Source organism: Trachemys scripta, chromosome 5 (assembly GCF_013100865.1).
Source record: "Trachemys scripta elegans isolate TJP31775 chromosome 5, CAS_Tse_1.0, whole genome shotgun sequence".
NCBI lineage: Eukaryota > Metazoa > Chordata > Testudines > Emydidae > Trachemys > Trachemys scripta.
In genome coordinates, this window is record NC_048302.1 from 54409860 (window position 1) to 54431529 (window position 21670).

Genomic DNA, 21670 nt, shown 5'->3' on the forward strand with positions numbered 1-21670 from the left:
TCCACAGGGGAGCATGGCAGCATGTATGCAGCAGCGTGTCTGGCGCTGCACAAAGCCAGACACGCTGGTCTGAGTGGCACGGTAAGGGGGCTGGGGGGCTGGAGAAGGGGTAGAGGGTTCCGGGGGGGCAGTCAAGGGACAGGGAGAAGGGACGGTTAGATGGGTCAGGAGTTTGGAGGGGGCAGTCAGGAGACAGACAGCAGTTGGATAGGCATGGGAGTCCCAGGGGTTTGTCAGGGGACAGGTAGGGGGTGGGGTCCTAGGAGGGAAGTTGGGGGGGGTCTCAGGAGGGGGCAGTTGGGGACAAGGACCAGTGGGGCTTAGATAGGGGGTGGGATCCTGGGGGGCAGTTGGAGCGGGGTCCTGGGAAGGGGCGATCAGGGGACAGGGAACAGGGGGGTTGGATGGGTTGAGGTTCCTGTGGGGGACAGTCGGAGGGAGTGGATGGTGGCAGGGTAGGGCTACCCTCCCTCCCCATGGAGTGTCCTATTTTTTGAATGTTAAATAAGGAATCCCTATTCACAGTGCAGCTCTCCATTCACTGCAGCATGAGGTCTCAGCTACCTCCCTCCCTCCCCCTCTTTCCTGTTGGTAGTGGCCAAGGGAATGCTGGGAAATGTAGTTCTTTCCCTGCTCCAGGGCTGGCTCTATAGGCAGGGAGCTAACCAAGGAACTTCAGCTCCCAGGGACCCCTGTTGGTTCTCAGCTCCCATGCTGGATCCCTGCCGCCCCTGCAAATGGGCTGCCCCAAACATGTGCTTGCTTTGCTGGTGCCTAGAGCCACCCCTGTGCAGAGCCTAGCTAGGAGCCGCCAGCACAAGGAAGATTGTGAGGAGGACATGGACACAGACTATGTCTATGTCTGTGGCAACTGCGATATCTTGGTGGCATTGGGGCATGTTGATACAATGGAACGCCGATTCTGGGCCCGGCAAACAAGTACTGACTGGTGGGACAGCATAGTGTTGCAGGTATGGAATGATTCCCAGTGGCTGTAAAACTTTTGCATGAGTAAGGCCACTTTCATGGAACTTTGTGAGTTGCTTTCCCTCGCCCTGAAGCGCAGGAATACCAAAATGAGAGCTGTCCTGACAGTTGAGAAGCGAGTGGCGATAGCCCTGTGGAAGCTTGCAATGCCTGACTGCTACCAGTCAGTCACTAATCAATTCGGACTGGGCAAATCTACCATGGGGGCTGCTGTGATCCAAGTAGCCAGGGCAATCAATACCCTTCTGTTAAGAAGGGTAGTAACTCTGGGAAATGTGTAGGTCATAGTGGATGGCTTTACTGCAATGGGGTTCCCTAACTGTGGTGGGGCAATAGACGGAACGCATATCCCTATCTTGGCACTGGACCATCTTGCCAACCATTACATAAACTGCAAGGGGTACTTCTAAATGGTGTTGCAAGCACTGGTGGATCACAAGGCCCATTTCGCTGACATCAATGTGGGATGGTTGGGAAAGGTGCATGACGCTCACATCTTTCGGAAATCCGGGCTGTTCAGAAAGCTGCAAGAAGGGACTTTCTTCCCAGACCAGAAAATTACCATTGGGGATGTTGAAATGCCAATAGTTATCCTTGGGGACCCAGCCTACCCCTTGCTCCCATGGCTCATGAAGCCATACACAGGCAGCCTGGACAGCAGTAAGGAGCAGTTCAACTATAGGCTGAGCAAGTGCAGAATGGTGGTAGAATGTGCCTTTGGACGTTTAAAGGGGAGCTGGCGCAGTTTGCTGAATAGGTTAGACCTCAGCGAAAGCAATATTCCCATTGTTATTGCTGCTTGCTGTGTGCTCCATAATATCTGTGAGAGTAGGGGGAGACATTTATAGCGGGGTGGGAGGTGGAGGCAGATCACCTGGTGGCCAATTTTGAACAGCCAGACACATGGGCAATTAGAAGAGCACACTGAAGCACGCTGTGCATCAGAGAGGCTTTGAAAAACAGTTTAATGACTGACCAGGCTACGGTGTGACAGTTGTGTTTTTCTTCTTGATGCAAACCCACCTCCTTTGGTGAATGTAGATCCCTGTAAGCTAACCCTCCTCTCCCCTTTGACCACAGCTGGCACAGAAAAAAAAAGTCCCTATTGTTCTGAATCCATTCATTCTTTATTAAAAAATATGTGAGATCACTGACAATGCTGACTAGTAAAAGGAAGCTGGGGTGTACAAAGGGTTTGATAACAGGATAGGGTGGGGAAGGAGGGAAGGACAAGGCCACATTGCTTATTGTAGTCACACTACAAATCAAAGCTGTTTGAATGACAGCCTTCTGTTGCTTGGGCCATCCCCTGGAGTTGAGTGGCAGGGTGCCCAGAGCCTCCCGCCCCGCGTTCTTGGGCGTCTGGGTGAGGAGGATATGGAACTTGGCAAGGAGTGCATGGCTGTAGTGGTGGTCTGTACTCTAGTTGCCTTTCCTGTATCTCCACCAGACGCCTCATCATGTCCATTTGCTCCCCCATTAGTCTCAGCATCTCCTCCTGCGTGTTCCAATCATGCTCACTGTATGCTTTCCTGGCTTCTGCCACCGAATGCCTCCATTCACTCAGCTGTTCCCTCTCAGTGCAGGAGGATTGCATGAGCTCTGAAAACATGTCACCGCAAGTACATTTTTTTAACCTTCTAATCTGCGATAACCTCAGGGACGGAGTTGAATCAGGAAGCATAGAAGCATTTGCAGCTGCAGCGGGGGAAAAAGGGAGAGTAGCCTTTTAAGAAGATGCATTTCTGAGAACAAAAGGGAGACTCTTTCATAGTGAATCAAGCAATTCACAGCAGACAGCACATGTGTTTTAGGTACAAGGTTGCATTTTGCCTTTTATATTGAGTGCCTGCTGGTATGGTGACACATCACACATGGCTGGGCAACAGAATTCAGTTTGCAGGCAGCCATGGTAAACCAGAGGGTATGTAGGGTTGTCTTCTTCCGAGTTCATAACATGTGGGAATGGTTTCAAACTGCAGCGCCCTCCTTTCCCATAGTAACAAATGCCGGTTGTGTTTGCCATTTAAAAGGAGGGGCTGCAGTTGCCATTTAAAAGGAGGGGCTGCAGTTTTGGGGTGGATGTGCAGCACACCCCCTCCTTCCCCTTCCTCCTCTCCTCCCGTGTGGCTATTCTCCGGGATGATCCCTTTTAGCCAAGCACAAACAGCCAAGCATGTCCGGGGTCTGATGTGTCAGGGATCAGCAAACAGAGGGGATTACTGTTCTCTTACAAAACTTCCCCTATTTCAACCAGGTGACCATGAATGATATCACTCTCCTGAGGCTGACACAGAAAGATAAAGACCAAATGTTGCCTGAATGCAACCAAAACCCAGGACCATTCGCTGCCATGCTTTGTGCTGCAATGATTCCAGACAACTTGCTACTGGCTTGGCGTGGTAAAGTGTACTACCATGCAGGACAAAATAAGGCAGCCCTCCCAGAAACCTTCTGCAAAGGCTTTCAGAGTACCGCCAGGAGAGCTTCATGGAAATGTCTCTGGAGGATTCCTGCTCCATCCCCAGACATGTTAACAGACTTTTCCATTAGCTGTACTGGCTGCGAATGCATCCCAATTGCTCAGGGCAAATCAAACATTAAACACAATTGCTTTTAACCCCTATAGTGTCGTTATAAATGTGCACTCACCAGAGGTGCCTTCTCCGCCTTCAGGGTCCGGGAACAATAGGCCCTGGGAGGGTATTGGCTCCAGAGTGAAGAAAAGGTCCTCGCTGCTGGGGAGAATGGATTCTCCGCTTGCCTGCTGTGCATTCTCCTCCTCCTCTTCCTCATCCACAAAATCCTCATCTGTGTTGCGTGAGGCTGCCACAGAGTGTTGGGGTACTGGTAGGGTCCCCACCTAGAATGGCATGCAGCTGATCATAGAAGCAGTATGTCTGGGGCTCTGTCCCGGAGCAACCATTTGCCTCCTTTTTCTTTTGGTAGGCTTGCCTGAGCTCCTTAATTTTCACGCAGCACTGCTGTGCATCCCTGGTGTAGTCTCTCTCCATCATGCCTGGTGCGATTTTGGCATATATATCAGCATTTCTTCTGCTGGATCGGAGTTCTGCCTGCACAGATTCTTCTCCCCATACTGCAATCAGATCCAGTGTCTCCCGTTCACTCCATGCTGGAGCTCGTTTGCGATTCTGGGACTGCATGGTCACCTGTTCTGCTGAGCTCGCCATGCTGACCAAACAGGAAATGAAATTCAAAAGTTCCTAGTGCTTTTCCTGTGTACCTGGCTAGTGCATCGAAGTTGAAAGTGCTGTCCAGAGCGGTCACATTGGAGCACTCTGGATAGCTCTCAGAGGCCAATGCCATCGAATTGCACAGCACTGCTCTACACTACCTCAAATTAGACCCAGGAAGGTCGATTTCAGCACTACTCCCCTCATCAGGGAGGAGTGCAGCAGTCGATTTTAAGAGCCTTTAGGTCGGCTGAATGGGGTTGGTTGTGTAGACACATTCATTATAAAATCGACCTAACGTGGCTAAATTCGACCTAACCTCATTGTGTAGACCAGGCCTTAGACCCGGTAGGGGCCTGGCAGGAGAGGGAAGGAGGAGTTCACACCTGCCCCCTTCATCTGCTATGCCCTCTTCACTCCTAACATAATTACACTGGCGCTTTCCCCTCCCTGGCTCAGGAGGCAAGGAGGTGGGTGGGAGCAGTGCTTCCCCACTCCTGGAGCTGAGCACTACGTAGTCAAGCAATAGAGGGCATGAGAAAAGAGAAGCCTACAGCATCCATGAGCAGCACCATCACCAGATCCTACCCAGTATCTCAGCAGTCCCACCACCACTCAACAGCAGCAGCCCTACTCACTATACCCCAGCAGCACAACCCCACCCACATAACAGACTCCTCCCCAAACCCCCTGCCCATTTCAGCAGCACCAGCATCCTCCAAGAGCACCACCCTAGCAGCACTAGCCCCCACCTACAGATTTTTAGATCTATACAACCTACAAAGTGGCACAAAAACATTCAGTAACACATATCTTACAATCCTAAATAAATAATTGTGTGCATTCAGTACCCTGAATTAGCAAGGGGGGAGAGGGGGGAGAATGGCAATACAGTAAGCTTGTTAACATGAACCAGAGTTAACTTTAGGAACAAAAGTAGAGGGCAAACAAAAAGCCCCAGATTCAGGAACAGATAAGGAAGGTCAACAATCAAAAAAGTCAATTATTGAGTCACCTGGCAAATGTGATGCCAACTAAGAAGTCTGGCTTCATCAAAAACAAAAGTAGCAATATTTATTCTGCTTGTGAAAAAGTTCCCCCATTAACACCAGGCGAGTCAGACTCAAACTCTACTGAACAAAAACATGTTTGAAAACTGAACAGCTACAGAGTTCTAGACAGGTCAGTTCAATCACTGGTGGTCTCTCCCTCACCTCTATTCCACCCACTAAGAAAACAAAGAGCTAGAAAACTCCAGTGCTTTGAACTGTGCAGGCAAAACCATCTGAGGAGTATCTCCTCCCTGTTGGCTCAGTAGCTCCTCTTCTTCCCCATTGCTGGATTCTTCAAACCCTCCTGGCTCTGGCCCTCCTTCTAGCCAGGGCATCCTCCTACAAGTGATATCCTCCCTAGTCTTTGTGAAGGCCCTCCCGGTGACACTCCATTCCTAAAAGCAGTGAGAGAATGAGAAGGATAAGGACTACCCATGTGTGTGAGGGAGGGAAAGACAGACAGAGATTGATGTGTGCGCTTATATGGACAACAGAGGGAGGCGGGAAAGAGAATCTAAGATACTCAGAGGAGAAGGAATGTAGTGAAGAGATTCAGACAAGGATTGATGGAATAAGTAGGGACATCTAAAAAAACCCCAACAACTAAGATGCTTCCTCCAACCCTGTGTTGGATGCTACAATTTAACCCAACAGTTTATTTACTTACTGGGCCTTTTCTTCTTAAATCTGCACCGGGCTGAGGCCTCAAGTCATCATTAGAAATAGTAGGCATGTGGAGTCTTAATATTCAGACCCCCTTCTAAATTCCTCCAAAATACGACGTATGCCTTGTGTCATCTTCAGACACAAGATATTAGTACAAGGTTTAAAATGGATCAACATACTTTCTGCTCTTTGACATTACAACCTGCCTGCTCCTGGGAGAAACAGTCCATCAGCAATTAGTGGCATCCAACTTTCCCAGGCTTTGTCTCTCCAGTCTCATTGGAAGCTTACAATATTCTCGTCAGTCAGGCTCTTGGGATGGAACAACATGATTTGAAGCACCAAAGGATATAAATAAACTCTCTTGTGCTTTCTCCAGGAAGATTTAGTGGAAAGATGTATCTACACCCCCCAATAATAAAAAATATCTATTTCTATGGCTATTGTCTTCAACCAAAAATAAGTGTTTCCACATAGTGGTAAACCAATCCACTGATGTATGACCGAGAGGATAAGAAATGGACTGAAAAACATCCAGCTTCAAATTCTGTTCCTCCAGGATCTGTTCCTTCTTGCTGAGCCAATCAAGCAGATATTGTTTGTGTCCTGTAAATAAATACCTAAGAAGATCATTTGTTTCTGCCCTATGAAAAAAAACACAAAAAGTAGAGTCCAACCCTTGCTGTGATCTTGCCTTTTGGTGTAGCACACAACTGTACTATTTTCTAGGGTGACCAGACAGCAAGTGTGAAAAATCGGGACAGGGGGTTGGGGGTAATAGGATCCTATATAAGAAAAAGACCCCAAAATCGGGACTGTCCCTATAAAATCGGGACATCTGGTCACCCTACTATTTTCATACAATGCCAAAGTATGAAGACCCCTAAACAATGATTCCAAAATCAAGATACCTCAGTGCCTTAAGTTCCAACACATTAATATATCAGAATGACTCTCAGAGACACTATCTATTTGCCTGCAGAAAAAAGGACCAGGAGAGTGCTCTGAAGGTTGGCATCTGCAACTCTGCATATCTTTACTTCTGGAGAGTAAGCTCTAGAAACTGGAGGACATTGTTTTCCACACGAGGACAACCATACTGCTAGTGGAATGAGCAGCAGGACCTCCAAGAAATAGAGACACTTCCACTTCACTGGAGAAAACCTTGCAGAGAGATCTTTGATGAAGTCATGTCTGGAGGACCAAGGATATACAGGGTGCAAAGTAGCTTAAAAATTGATCCTGTTGGTATTAGTTGAGATGACTAGCAGTCTGTGTGGCAAGACTGTGAGGGCAAGAGACTGAGGATTAAAGATTTCCCAATTTCTGTGTCCTGGTCTGTCCTTAAGTGGAGTGACATCCTGGATAATTCTAAGTGGGATTTCTCCCAGTTTATCAAAAACTCCTAGAAACCATAGGGGGCTCTTGTCTCCTGCCTGCACAAATCATGTCACATACTCTGCTCTTATATGCATCTTATATTCAGATATGCATCCGAAGAAGTGGGCTGTAGTCCACGAAAGCTTATGCTCTAATAAATTTGTTAGTCTCTAAGGTGCCACAAGTACTCCTGTTGTTATACCAATAGAATAAAAACCAGCAGGATCTTATTAAGAGGGATAAGGCAAAGATGCCACATTTATTGTAAATATACTGATAAAGCAAAAGATAAAAGTAAACAACGTTGTTTGACTACTTATTTCTTATACATACACACATATATATATATATATAGAGAGAGAGAGAGAGAGATTCATTCACACAATCATTCATTCAAGTTCTGTATAGGTGTTATAGTTACCAGCCTAGAAGTTGCTCATGCCAAGTTACTGGCCAGGTATCTTGGTCATGAGGATGGAGCCGAGTCTGTGTCAGGTGCACCTGATGCTCCTGGAGGCTGGCAGCAGAACCAGAGACTCAAAGTTATCAGTCTTTAGAGTCCATTCTTATAGGAATTAGTTCCTATGTTAGTCTATGGGAGCTGTTTCATCCTGCTGTTGCTGACTCAATCAGCAGATGGCACATTCCTGTCCAAAGTGGCACATTCCTGGTGGCTCCACACTGTCCAAAATTTGTGTTTCTCATCCTTCCAGGTGATGGGGTGGGTCCCAGTTTACCCTCCGGGGGTTTCTGGTCATCCACTTGACACATTCTTCGGCCGATGGATACTCCTTTTCTAGGCTGGCACCTCCCTAACCATCCATGTATATCAAGCATTCATCAGCATACATTCCATCCCTTAACCATATTTTAATTTACTGTCTCCACCACTTTCAGAGTGTGTGCTAATTCATTTGAGACTCCCGGCCCTTTAATCACAGAGGGTGGGGGTCTGTCCTAGGAGCCATTGAATGAAGTGAAAGTCACTTAACAGCTTATAGTGTTTGTTTACATTGTATCAAGAATAAAGTCAGTTAACTTGTTTGTAAGTTTTACATAGTAGTAAAATATCTTTCACAGGATAGATATAATCAATGGTTTCTACAGACAGTAGCTTCCAAGTTTTAACAGAAGACCAAGAGATTTTTGTACTTGGTGAAACTGTTGGATTTTAAAGTGTGGGGGCCAAATTATGAGGGGGTCACTGTCTCTTGGGGGAATCACTGTTAGTACCTTCTTTAATATCCCTACACTGTTCTTTTTTCACTCTGCTCTTATTGACAGGTTACTCAGGGGAAAACAACCTGGACTTTGGTAAGGACCCTGGGGACTGTGGCCAACCAAAGGGATGCCTCCAACACTGTAAAAGAGAAATACAGGAACTATGGCTATATAGGTTCTCAGTCATAACCTATTTAGCAGCCTTAAAATTTTGTACTGACGTGAATCATTCTAATAGATGAGCACCTGCCATGTAACATTGGCAAAGTGAGGTCCCTAATGTACTCAGAAGTCTTAGCATTTCTCCCATCTTTGGTGATGGCAAATTCTTCTTTGGATAGTTTTTGTTTATTTTGGGGATGTGACAATTATTGCTATGTCATTCTGGTTATAGTAGAAAAAATTTAGCAAAGAGGAAGGTCTTGCAGCATTGTCAAATTCTGGATTTGTCTAATCTCCTTGGAAAAGTCATTCCACAAACAGACCTCTTTGGCTGAGAATGCTTTACCTTTTTCTTTCACATGCTTCATCCTGCGCTTAGTGATCTACATTGTTAAAGAGATCAACTGTCTTGGCAGTTCACAGATGAAGATGTAGTTACTAATGTTTCTAGGACCTGATCCATTAATGGCTTTTTGGAACAAGGCCACGGCTTTGCCCTGGCAGCAGAGACAAACTGAGAGCCTGTGGAGGAACTACAGCACAAACTTACAACAGCCTAACCCATGGAGGAGAGCAGCCATATTCTGCCTGAAACACAACCTCCCCCCGCCTTTCAGTTTCAGGAACAGCAGTTTATCCTCACTATCACTGGTAGCAGTGTGGTGAGCCATAGTCTTGAGTAACAGAGACAACCAAGCAAAATATAACCTCCTCTCAACCTCAACATTATTATACACCTTTTCCCCCTCCTTAGCAACACCTCCTTCCATTAAACCTCCCTATGTCATAACAATGATTTCAGAGAAAACCCAAAAGATCTCACACATGCCTAAAGCAAGATGAATAAGACTATGACAGAAGCACTTTTAAGGAGTTGTTTTAATTTTGGAAAAGTTCTGAACAGGGCTCAAATCAGGTATATAATGCAAGGCTAGCTTACCATAACTATGAAGATACTAGCCACTTAAATCCTACTTTTTATACTTAATAAAATCACTTTTGTTTATTAGTAAACCCAGAGTAAGTGATTAATACCTGGGGGAGCAAACAGATGTGCCTATCTCTCTATCAGTGTTATAGAGGGTGGACAATTTATGAATTTACCCTGTATAAGCTTCATAAAGAATAAAATTAATTTATTTGGGGTTTGGATCCCATTGAGAGCTGGGTGTCTGGGTGCTGGAGTCAGGTAACCTGCAGAGCAGTTTTCACTTAAAGCCTGCAGCTTTCGGGGCATGGCCCAGACCCTGGGTCTGTGTTGCAGCAGGCTAGTGTATCTGGCTCAACAAGGCAGGGTTCTGGTGTCTCAAGCTGACAGGGAAAATGGGCTCAGAGGTAATTTCAGCACATCAGGTGACAGTCCCAAGAGGGACCCGTCACACTAGTGTTTCTCCATAATATTTTTTTTCAATTGTTTGACAAAAAAGGAGTGATAACCACAGAAATTCCCTTATTTGGGAGGTACTCAAAGCTTGCCCAGGGTATACTGACAATTACAGGGAGTATAATTTTAAACAGAAGTGTAATTTAGGAGAGTTTCTCTTCACATAATGATCTCATACACATAAGAACATCAAGTTGCTTAAAAGGACAAGTTCAGTTTAAAAATAAGTTGCGTAATCAAACAAATCTCCTTACTTATGTTACTAACAACACACTATATCAGTGGTTCTCAATCTTTCTGAATCTTGATCCCCCTCATGAACATCCCTTCTATCTAACCAGGACCTCTTCCCAATTACCAATATCGAAGGTACAGTGTGACCCTGACCCCAGGCTGAGAACCCATGCATTAGACTCATAGACTTTAAGGTCAGAAGGGACCATTATGATCATCAAATCTGACCTCCTGCACAACGCAGGCCACAGAATCTCACCCATCCACTCCTGTAACAAACCCCTAACCTATGCCTGAGTAACTGAAGTCCTCAAATCGTGGTTTAAAGACCTCAAGGTGCAGAGAATCCTCTAGCAAGTGACCCGTGCCCCACGCTGCAGAGGAAGGCGAAAAACCTCCAGGGCCTCTTCCAATCTGCCCTGGAGGAAAATTCCTTCTCGACCCCAAATATGGCCATCAGTTAAACCCTGAGCATGTGGGCAAGATTCACCAGCCAGCACCCAGGAAAGAATTATCTGTAGTAACTCAGATCCCACCCCATCTAACATCCCATCACAGACCATTGGGCATATTTACCTGCTAATAATCAAAGATCAATTCATTGCCAAAATTAGGCTATCCCATTATACCATCCCCTCCATAAACTTATCAAGCTTAGTCTTGAAGCCAGATATGGGCTTTTGTCCCCACTACTTCCCTTGGAAGGCTGTTCCAGAACTTCACTCCTCTAATGGTTACAAACCTTCATCTAATTTCAAGTCTAAACTTCCTAATGTCTATTTTATATCCATTTGTTCTTGTGTCGACATTGGTACTAAGCTTAAATAATTCCTCTCCCTCCCTGATATTTATCCCTCTATATATTTATAAAGAGCAATCATATCTTCCCTCAGCCTTCTTTTGGTTAGGCTAAACAAGCCAAGCAATTTGAGTCTCCTTTCATAAGACAGGTTTTCCATTCCTCGGATCATCCTAGTAGCCCTTCTCTGTACCTGTTCCAGTTTGAATTCATCCTTCTTAAACATGGGAGACCAGAACTGCACACAATATTCCAGATGAGGTCTCACCAGTGCCTTGTATAATGGTAGTAACACCTCCTTGTCTTTACTGGAAATACCTCGCCTGATGCATCCCAAGACCGCATTAGCTTTTTTAACAGCCATATCACATTGGCGGCTCATCCTGTGATCAACCAATACTCCGAGGTCCTTCTCCCCCTCTGTTACTTCCAACTGACGTGTCCCCAGTTTATAACCAAAATTCTTGTTATTAATCCCTAAATGCATGACCTTGCACTTTTCACTATTAAATTTCATCCTATTACTATTACTCCGGTTTACAAGATCATCCAGATCTTCCTGTATGATATCCCCGTCCTTCTCTGTATTAGCAATACCTCCCAGCTTTGTGTCATCCACAAACTTTATTAGCAAATTCCCACTTCTTGTGCCAAGGTCAGTAATAAAAAGATTAAATAAGATTGGTCCCAAAACCGATCCCTGAGGAACTCCACTAGTAACCTCCTTCCAGCCTGACAGTTTAACTTTCAGTATGACCTGTTGTAGTCTCCCCTTTAACCAATTCCTTATCCACCTTTCAATTTTCATATTGATCCCCATCTTTTCCAATTTAGCTAATAATTCCCCATGTGGAACCGTATCAAATGCCTTACTGAAATCGAGGTAAATTAGATCCACTGCGTTTCCTTTGTCTAAAAAATCTGTTACCTTCTCAAAGAAGGAGATCAGGTTGGTTTGGCACGATCTACCTTTTGTAAAACCATGTTGCATTTTGTCCCAATTACCATTGACCTCAATGTCCTTAACTACTTTCTCCTTCAAATTTTTTTCCAAGACATTGCATACTACAGATGTCAAACTAACAGGCCTATAGTTACTCGGATCACTTTTTTTTCCCTTTCTTAAAAATAGGAACTATGTTAGCAATTCTCCAGACGTACAATACAACCCCTGAGTTTACTGATTCATTAAAAATTCTTGCTAATGGGCTTGCAATTTCATGTGCCAGTTCCTTTAATATTTTTGGATGAAGATTATCTGGGCCCCCTGATTTAGTCCCATTAAGCTGTTCGAGTTTGGCTTCAACCTTGGATGTGGTAATATCTACTTCCATATCCTCATTCCCATTTGTCATCTACCATTATCCCTAAGCTCCTCATTAGTCTCATTAAAGACTGAGGCAAAGTATTTGTTTAGATATTGGGCCATGCCTAGATTATCCTTAACCTCCACTCCATTCTCAGTGTTTAGCGGTCCCACTTCTTCTTTCTTTGTTTTCTTCTTATTTATATGGCTATAGAACCTTTTACTATTGGTTTTAATTCCCTTTGCAAGGTTCAAATCTACATGGCTTTTGGTCTTTCTCACTTTATCCCTACATGTTCTGACCTCAATAAGATAGCTTTCCTTGCTAATCCCTCTCATCTTCCACTCCTTGTAGGCTTTCTGCTTTTTCTTAATCACCTCTCTGAGATGCTTGCTCATCCAGCTTGGTCTACAACTCCTGCCTATGAATTTTTTCCTCTTTCTTGGGATGCAGGCTTTTGATAGTTTCTGCAACTTTGACTTGAAGTAATTCCAGGCCTCCTCCATCTTTAGATCTACAAGTTCTTCAGTCCAATCCACTTCTCTAACTAATTTCCTTAATTCTTTAAAGTTAGTCCTTTTAAAATAAAAAACCCCAGTCCCAGATCTATTTTTGTTTATCCTTCCATCTAGTTTGAACTGAATTAGCTCATGATCACTCGAACCAAGGTTGTCCCTTACAACCATTTCTTCTATGAGATCCTCACTACTCACCGAAGCCAAAATCTAAAATGGCATCCCTTCTTGTTGGTTCTTCAACTACTTGGTGAAGGAATCCATCAGCTATCACAATTAGGACAACCTTGACTCATGATAGCAAGCACATACTTCCATGAGTAACACCACTGACCCTGGGTATGTCTATACTTTGAACTGGAGGGAGGGGCTAGTCACCCAGAGTATGTGCCCATCTGAGACCCTAGGCCCATACTTGGGGTAGCTAGCCCATCCTGCCCCAAATACACTTTATGTTTAGTGCACTAGCTCAATGAGAGCTAATGAAAGTACGTCTCCTTGAGTTGAGAATCCCACCCCCAGTTCAAAGTGTAGACATATCTGAGTGTTCTCTAGAAGGATTACAAGTTCCATGATTGGGATCTGGATAATTAGATGTTAAAGAATTTTAAAATTCCAGTTCACTTGTAACTGATTATGCTCTGTTGACTTTTTTGTAATTCTCTCAGCTTGGATGATGAAATTCAAGAGAATCAATTTCACTTATTTTTTTAATATAAAATAGTCTTTCACTTTTAAGTTCTTAGTGTTGCAATGTTGGGGTTGCTAACACAGCAGAACATTTGCTTACAAAAATCTTTTCTTTCTTGTTTTAATTCTAGCAATATTTCTAGCAAACTTAACTATTTTGAAAAAGTTTCATTTTACATCACTTAAAATTTGGACCAAATCTAATCTGATAACATCTTTTAAAATAATTTCAAATATGAACACTAGAGAATTGGTGGCAAGTGGATAATATCCTTCCCCTTTATTTCAATATACTATAAGGTCCTAAGTAAAATAAATACAATAATCCATGCTTAAGAGGGAAAAAATTAATTACCTGACAAAATATAAATGTTTTCCTGCAGTTTCTTTAATAAAAAGTATCTGTAGTCTATTGAGCAACACAAAGCACAAATTAGGCTGCAATGAAACCATTTAGAGATATGGCAGCTGACTGACTTTAATTTTCCTTTTTATATAACTAGATAAACTTAATAAATACACCTCAGCTCTCTAGTTGATGTACTGTGTTAATATTCTTTTGACATTTCCCTGTGGATGTACTAGGTAGGTACACAGGACTGCACTGATAAACTGTATGTAGAAGTGAGGTTGTTACTTTCTTCTGAGTTACTATAAGTATTCATTAAAATTCTAAAGATAAGAAAAATCAACATAACCATTTAAAGGAGGTTCACTTCTAACATACGAATAAAGATACACCCAATTAATTACATGATATTTCAGTTTTAATCCATCAAAAGGCTTTAATAACTTTGAAAGCAGCATGTTGTGTTACTGTACCCCAGTGTATCCCGGTACTAAAGGACAGATGGTACATTTCTCACTCCACTGTGGATTTCCTTGCTTTTTCCTGTCTTACAACCTCAACACTCTTTTAGAACTCATGGTTTATGTGTAAAAAATCTCTTTATTATGGCTGAAAGTAGATCTCATCAAATTAGAACCCTACAATATAGAGGCATGAGAGCTTTCCCAAAGTTGGACAGAGAAGACAGTTCTTTCCCTGCATAGGTTGTGTGCTGGGGAGATCCACATGGGGCCGGGCAGAAAAGCAAACCTCTGCCATTAAGAAGCAAAGCCAGTATGCAACCACTGTTGCAGTTTCAAAGCTGTAGTAGCCCTCCATGGCTAGTGTTCTCCCCTTCCATGTTGCTAGGGTAATAATGAGTGAATACATGTTTCTTCCTCTCTATGGTCTCTGTATTCTGCTCCTTCTCCCCCTGCACACTGGAACCACATTAGCTCCACTTCATTCAGGCCATCTGTACCCACAGAGTTGTCCAGGGAGAGATTTGTTATTTAAATAGGTCTAGATTGTGGCTGTGCCAGAACCCCTAAGTAAGGGTAAAACCCAGGAGCAGACCAGGGATCATACTGTGATTTAGAAAGTGACAGTCTGGTCCCTGGTTTCTCCCTCTCCCCATTAGGGAAGTAATCCAAGCCAGTCCTTACACTTGACGCAGATTCCTTCACCATCTGTGCTAGCTAGCACAAAGATGCAGAGGAACAGGTTCTGCCCGCTCTCTGCCCCTGCTCCCCATCTCACACTGTGACTCATGATACAGATAATTCACACAGATAAGGAAAGGGAGCACCCTTACATCTTTCTACTCCTTTGTACTATATACAAAGAGAGTCATAATCTGCCCCATAATTTGGATCTATTTGTAGTCCATCATCTTCCAGTAGTTTCCCAACTCTAAAGTAAAGAACAAGTTTATTTTAACATAAACTGCTTTTTCAACACATCCTTCCTAAGATACATTAGGATCTTTCCTGCTGACACATTAGAGAGCTTGAGCAACTCTTGAATCAGCCACAGCTATGGTAAACGGAAGCACTCAAGCTGAATCCAGAACATTACAAAAGAAATGGCGAATGCTGGCAGGCCATTCTCGGTTAAGACTCTTGAACTTGCTATACCCATTTCATTGGTCAGAAATAGCCTGAATTTGGGAACCTTCAGGGCATGCTGCAAAAAGACATGCATTTGCCAGAGTGTGGAGACAAAGTTGAGGGTATGTTCCTGAAATGTAGAAGAGGAGACAAGTACTTTTTTTAAAAATATGGTTGTCTGGCCAACTCCTGTTGGATTGAGGGATTATTTTAACACTGATGGGGTTATGTTGCAATATTAATAGTTAATTAACTTTGTAGAGACATCTTTTCATTACCCTGCTCTACAGCCAAAATGCTTCTGAAATAAATGTAGTCAAACTTTACTAATTCTGGGTCACTGAGAATGAAAATGATGCTTAAAATTGTTGATTGGCTCTAGTTTTCAAGATATTCTCTTGGGTCAGTATATACGACCCTTGACTTGGGAATGGCAGAGGATAAGTGAGTTATAAAGGGAAGGGATCTCAATTTAAACCAGAAATGACTAAAATACATCTTTGACTGGATCTATGAATAAATCTATGACTGGGTTTGGACAGTACTTGCTTTTTAGGCAAAACAATGAATGATGCAATCTGAAGCTGGTATTGCGTCATACATGATATGAATTGCATCATGTTATTCCTAGAAGTCATGGATGATGCAGTCATAATGAAGCTTACATCACTCTGCTGAACAAATTGCCCTATATCAGCTCTAGAAATCATACAGTGTCGTGCTCTCTTATTTGTCAGTGTTTGATTTTGCAAAGGGATACATTTCTGTTTAGCCAAAGTGAGCAGAGATGCCTCGTACTTGTGTGAACAGTGCAGATAACTTCTGCTGTGTTTGTGGTGAAGTGACTTTTGCATCACAAAAGCGCAGTATAACCACTATGGTTAAGAAAGCCTATCACCTTTATTTTGGCTGCAAAATTGGAGATCAGAACAAGAGGTGGGCCCCACACATATGCTGCAACACTTGTGCAACAAATCTTCGCCAGTGGTTGAACAGGAAAAGAAAATCTATGCCTTTTACAGTGCCACTGATTTGGAGAGAGCCAACAGATCATACCAGCAATTGTTACTTCTGCATGGTGCCTCCAGTTGGGAAAGGTGTGTCAAAGAAGAAAAAGTGGACTGTGCATTATCCAAACATTCCATCAGCTATACACCCAGTACCCCACGGAGAAGGACTGCCGGTTCCTGATGCACCAGAATCATTCTCACTTGAGTCAGACGAGGAAGAGGAAGAGGATGAAACTTCTGGTCCTGAACCATCAATGTCACAGGACCCACATTTTCTCCCATCCTCCTCCTCTGAACCACACCTCATAACACAAGGTGAACTGAATGACCTTGTCAGGGATTTGGAACTACCCAAGAGTAAGGCAGAGCTGTTGGGCTCCAGGCTACAGCAGTGGAATCTCCTGGCAGGTGCTGTCAAGGGGGAGCGATAGCTCAGTGGTTTGAGCATTGGCCTGCTAAACCTAGGGTTGTGAGTTCAATCCTTGAGGGGGCCACTTGGGGATCTGGGGCAAAATCAGTACTCGGTCCTGCTAGTGAAGGCAGGGGGCTGGATTCGATGACCTTTCAAGGTCCCTTCCAGTTCTAGGAGATGGGATATCTCCATTAATTAAAAAAAATTAGGGTTTCCATGTTCCGTGACCGTCAAAAGGATCTTGTCCCATTCTTCTTCATGGAAGGTGATCTTGTAGCCTGCAACAACATCGATGGTGTGATGGCAGCCCTGTACATCGTTCACGATCCAGATGAGTGGAGACTGTTCATTGATTCATCGAAGACGAGTTTTAAAGCTGTTTTACTGCATAATGGCAATGTTTTGCCATCAATTCCAATTGGTCATGCAGTCCATATGAAGGAAACCTATGACAACATGAAACAACTTTTGAGGTGCATAAACTATGACCAACATCAGTGGCAGCTTAGTGGCGATTTGAAGGTTGTTGCTCTCTTGCTTGGTCTGCAGACTGGATACACAAAGTACTGCTGTTTTCTCTGCGAATGGGATAATCGTGCAAGAGATTCCCACTACATCAAGAAAGATTGGCCACGCTGACAGTCATTGGAGCCTGGGAGGAAAAGTGTTCAGCATCCACCACTTGTTGAATCAAGGAAGATTTTGTTACCAGCCTTACACATCAAGCTGGGTCTGATGAAGAACTTTGTCAAGGCCATTGACAAAACACAAGCAGCTTTCAAGTACCTCCGCGGAAAATTTCCAAGGTTAAGTCAAGCTAAGATAAAGGAAGGTGTCTTTGTTGGTCCTCAGATTCGTGAACTTCTTCGAGATGATGCATTTGACCATGCACTGCATGGCAAGGAAAAGACGGCATGGAAAGCCTTCCAGTTAGTGGCAATACATTTTCTCGGAAACAACAAGGCAGACAACTACAGGTTGTTGGTGGAAAACCTCCTCAAGGCATACAAAAGCCTTGGTTGCAACATGTCACTAAAGATACATTTTTTGCACTCTCATTTAGATTTTTTTCCACCGAACTGCGGAGCAGTGAACGACAAGCATGGCGAGCGATTTCACCAGGACATTGCAACAATGGAGAAACGCTATCAGGGCAAATGGAGCCCATCAGTGCTTGCAGACTATTGCTGAACAGTGACAAGAGATGCTCCATTTAATGAATACAAGAGACAAGCCAGGAAGCGCCGAGTAGATACTGAATAGGACTAAACTATGTACATAATAGTTTTTGCTTTTTGTTTCATAATAAATTGTATTTATATAACCCTTTTGCTGATTTTTAAAGTGTTACATAAACAGGACAGGTGAAATATTATCATGTAAAGCAACCATAAACACATGAAAAAACCTAGCTTTACAATTTATGATTAAAACTCTACTATCTACACAATATACATAGACATAAAATGTAAAAACGTAAATATCTTAGAAACAGTAGCCAATCAGTTGTTTTAATTGTCATTTGAATTCAGCACAGCAAAATACATAATAAATAGCACATTTTATCTCTGAAGCAGACAACTTCTCAAAAATTGTAGACCAGTGTTATTTAAATATTGAAAGAAATAAATCCCACTTTAAGCTACTAGTAATTCCACATTTTTAGGATCCCTTCATTAATTCTGATGGAGCCAAATCCCAAATCTGATAAAGCACTGCAGAAAAAGTGTAGTCTTTTGTAGCTTTTAAATATAAATATCCCAGCAGTAAGAAATAAAAATATATCTAGTGTGCTTTCAGTCATTAGCTTTTTGAAGAATTAATGGTGTATGAAATGCCGCATCTTAAAATCAGCATTTGGAGCTGGGGATTGGCTAGATGTTAATTCAGTATACAAGAACATTTATTTTTGGTTCACAAAACTTCAGACCCACAGGAGATGTTTTCACACAAGCTTTTTTAAAAAAAGATGATTTCAAATATAATTACTGACACAATCCTAGCTATAATGTTTGAAATGTAATATAACCTCAGTAAAAATGAGAATTAATAAAACCACAGGACTAAATGCTTTGATAGACATAAGATCAGTAGAACTGAAACTTCGTTTTTAAGTTCCAAGTTCCACTCAGGAAGGTGTAAGGCCTGGGGAACTTCAGATTTTATTGAATATGATGACTAGAAACAAAGGAAACAATAAACTTACTGTATGTTAAAATGCCTCAAAAAGGCCATACTTACGCAGCAGCCTCTTGTTTTGACAACCCTTTGATATTCATCGCCAAATAATGATCTATGGCATCTTTGTCTTTGATCAAATGAATCCTAAATTTAAATGAAAAAAAAATTAAAAGAAACACTGTGAGGTGCTAAAGTAGACGTCTGCAGTATGTATAATGTATTATCATTGCCACGCAGAGACAGATAAATACTGAAATATTGACAAAGTAATGTATCAGACACATTTTATAAACACCTACAAGTATCACATTAACTTTTTGGTCTGTAGCTATTCAAATCTTTATTTTCGCAGGGAAGCAGAGTTGGCTTTGGTATTTAGGAACCCTGTTATCCAATGGTTCTATATACACTACAGAGTTCTTTGTTAGGTAAACCAGTGTTTAGCAACCTCCTAGACTCAAACTTTTTTCCAAAATGGAATCATTACATTTTTGTCTTGACAGCCTTGTCTAAGCAAAGTGTCAAATCTGTTTTGTACTAGACTCCTTAAAAACAAAATTTACTCACGCAGATACTGCGTAGTGTAATCTAGGCTCAGAGACAATTTTACCTATCTAAAAATCTCAAGAGCATATCCTAATGGGTGACCTTCATTAAAAGCCTGGCCCAAAGCCTACTGAAGCCACCAAAAAGACTCCCATTGACTTCAGTGTGTTCTGATCTAGTGCTAGGGTTGGAAGTTGGATTGACAGACAATTCAATTTCAGCCAACATTTCAGTTCTTTAATTGTGCCTCCAATCCCATACATAACAAAGGCCCTGGCATTGCAAAGGCACTATGTACTGACCATAAAAGCAATGAGGCCTTCTTATATATACTAAGAACATCACGTTAGAGGATATTACTTTTATAGCAGTAATGTGAATTAACTTTTATTCAATAAAAAACTATGAGAAGAGAACACTAAGATTGTATGCTTAAGCACTGTTGTATGTAAATCCATAACTCTGCCCCTTTGTGGATATAGATTACACTGCAGTCTATAATTACCTCGTTGCATCCTCTCCCTCTGATATATTTTTTCCATAATTATATGGACATCTGGATAACATTTTGCAGTGTTGCCTACTACTCTATGAATGCCAGAAAAAGGCCACAAAAATCATTTATATGTACATAATAAACTGTGTTTACAAAACATACCACCCTGAAGTAATAGAGTTGCCAGGTATCCAGTTTTCAACCAGAACACCCGGTTGAAACGGCACCCTGACAGCTCCAACCAGGCCGTTAAAAGTGTGGTCGGCAGTTCTGTGGGTCTAAGGAAAGTTAGTCCCTACCTGCCCTGGCACCGCACTGCACCCTGGAAGTGGCCAGCAGGTCTGGCTCCTATGCAAAGAGAGGACAGGGCTCCATGCACTGTCCTCGCCCCACACTCCCATTGGCCAGGAACCGTGGCCAATGGGAGCTGGGGGGGACTGGTGCCTGCGGGAGAGAGCAGCACTCGGAGCCTCCTGGCCCCCCTGCCTAGGAGCCGGACCTGCTGGCCACTTCCGGGGTGCAGCGCGATGCTAGAACAGACAGGGAGCCTGCCTTAGCCCCACTGACCGGGAACCACCCGCGGTAAGTTCGTGCCCCAACCCCCTGCCCCAGCCCTGAACCCCTTCAAACCTGGAACCTGCTCCTGCACTCCAAACTCCTCATCCCCAGCCCGAACCCAGAGCCCACACCCCCAGCCCAGAGCCTGTACCCCCTCTAACACCCTCTTTCTCCACCCGCAGCCCCCTCCCACATCCTGAATCCCTTGGCCCCATCACCAAGCCTGGAGCCCCCTCCTGTACCCTAACCCCCTCATCCTAGCTGCACCCCGGAGCTCGCACTCCCAACTGGAGCCCGCACCCCAACCCTCTGCCCCAGCCAGGAGCCCCACCACCAACGCACCCTGAACCCCTCATTTCTGGCCCCACCCTGGAGTCTGCACCCCTAATTACAGCCCTTACTCCCTCCCATACTCCAACCCCCTGCCCCAGCCCAGTGAAAGTGAGTGAGGGTGTGGGAGAGCAATCCACCAAGGGAGGGGGAATGTACTGAGCAGGGGCGTGGCCTTGGGAAAGGGGCAGGGCAGGGGTGGGACCCTCAGGGAAAGGCAGGGCTAGGGTGTTCAGTTTTGTGCGATAGAAAGTTGGCAACCCTATAAAGTAGGAAACAAAAACAAAAAAAATGAAAATGAAAATTTGCTGCCATATACAGGACACTTAAATTCAACTCATACTTAACTATTGCTGCCTTAACTGCACTTAAAGTACATTAGCCTGATAGTACGCTATCTTCATTCCTCAATTGCACCTAAGAAAGGCCCCACCCCATAGAACATGCTACTGATTACATAAAAATACATACCTTAGAAAGAAAACAATTTATCATAATTATCAAACTATAATCTAAATTACCACCCAAATCAATGTCTGCAAAATACACCTAAGAGTCTAAATCAATGAAGGTATTATGGACCATTAGGACAATACAAATAGTGTGCA

The 21670-nt window shown here is 43.5% G+C and overlaps 1 protein-coding gene across 1 annotated transcript in view; it reads right to left on the reverse strand.

The window, feature by feature from the left end:
• The window catches only part of TTC29 (tetratricopeptide repeat domain 29), a 204947-nt gene that overhangs the window by 175215 nt on the left and 8062 nt on the right, over positions 1-21670 (reverse strand). The window contains exon 3 of the mRNA XM_034772973.1: positions 19193-19276. Within this exon, the coding sequence (XP_034628864.1) occupies positions 19193-19276 (84 nt within the window). The remainder of the gene's footprint in view (positions 1-19192; positions 19277-21670) is intronic.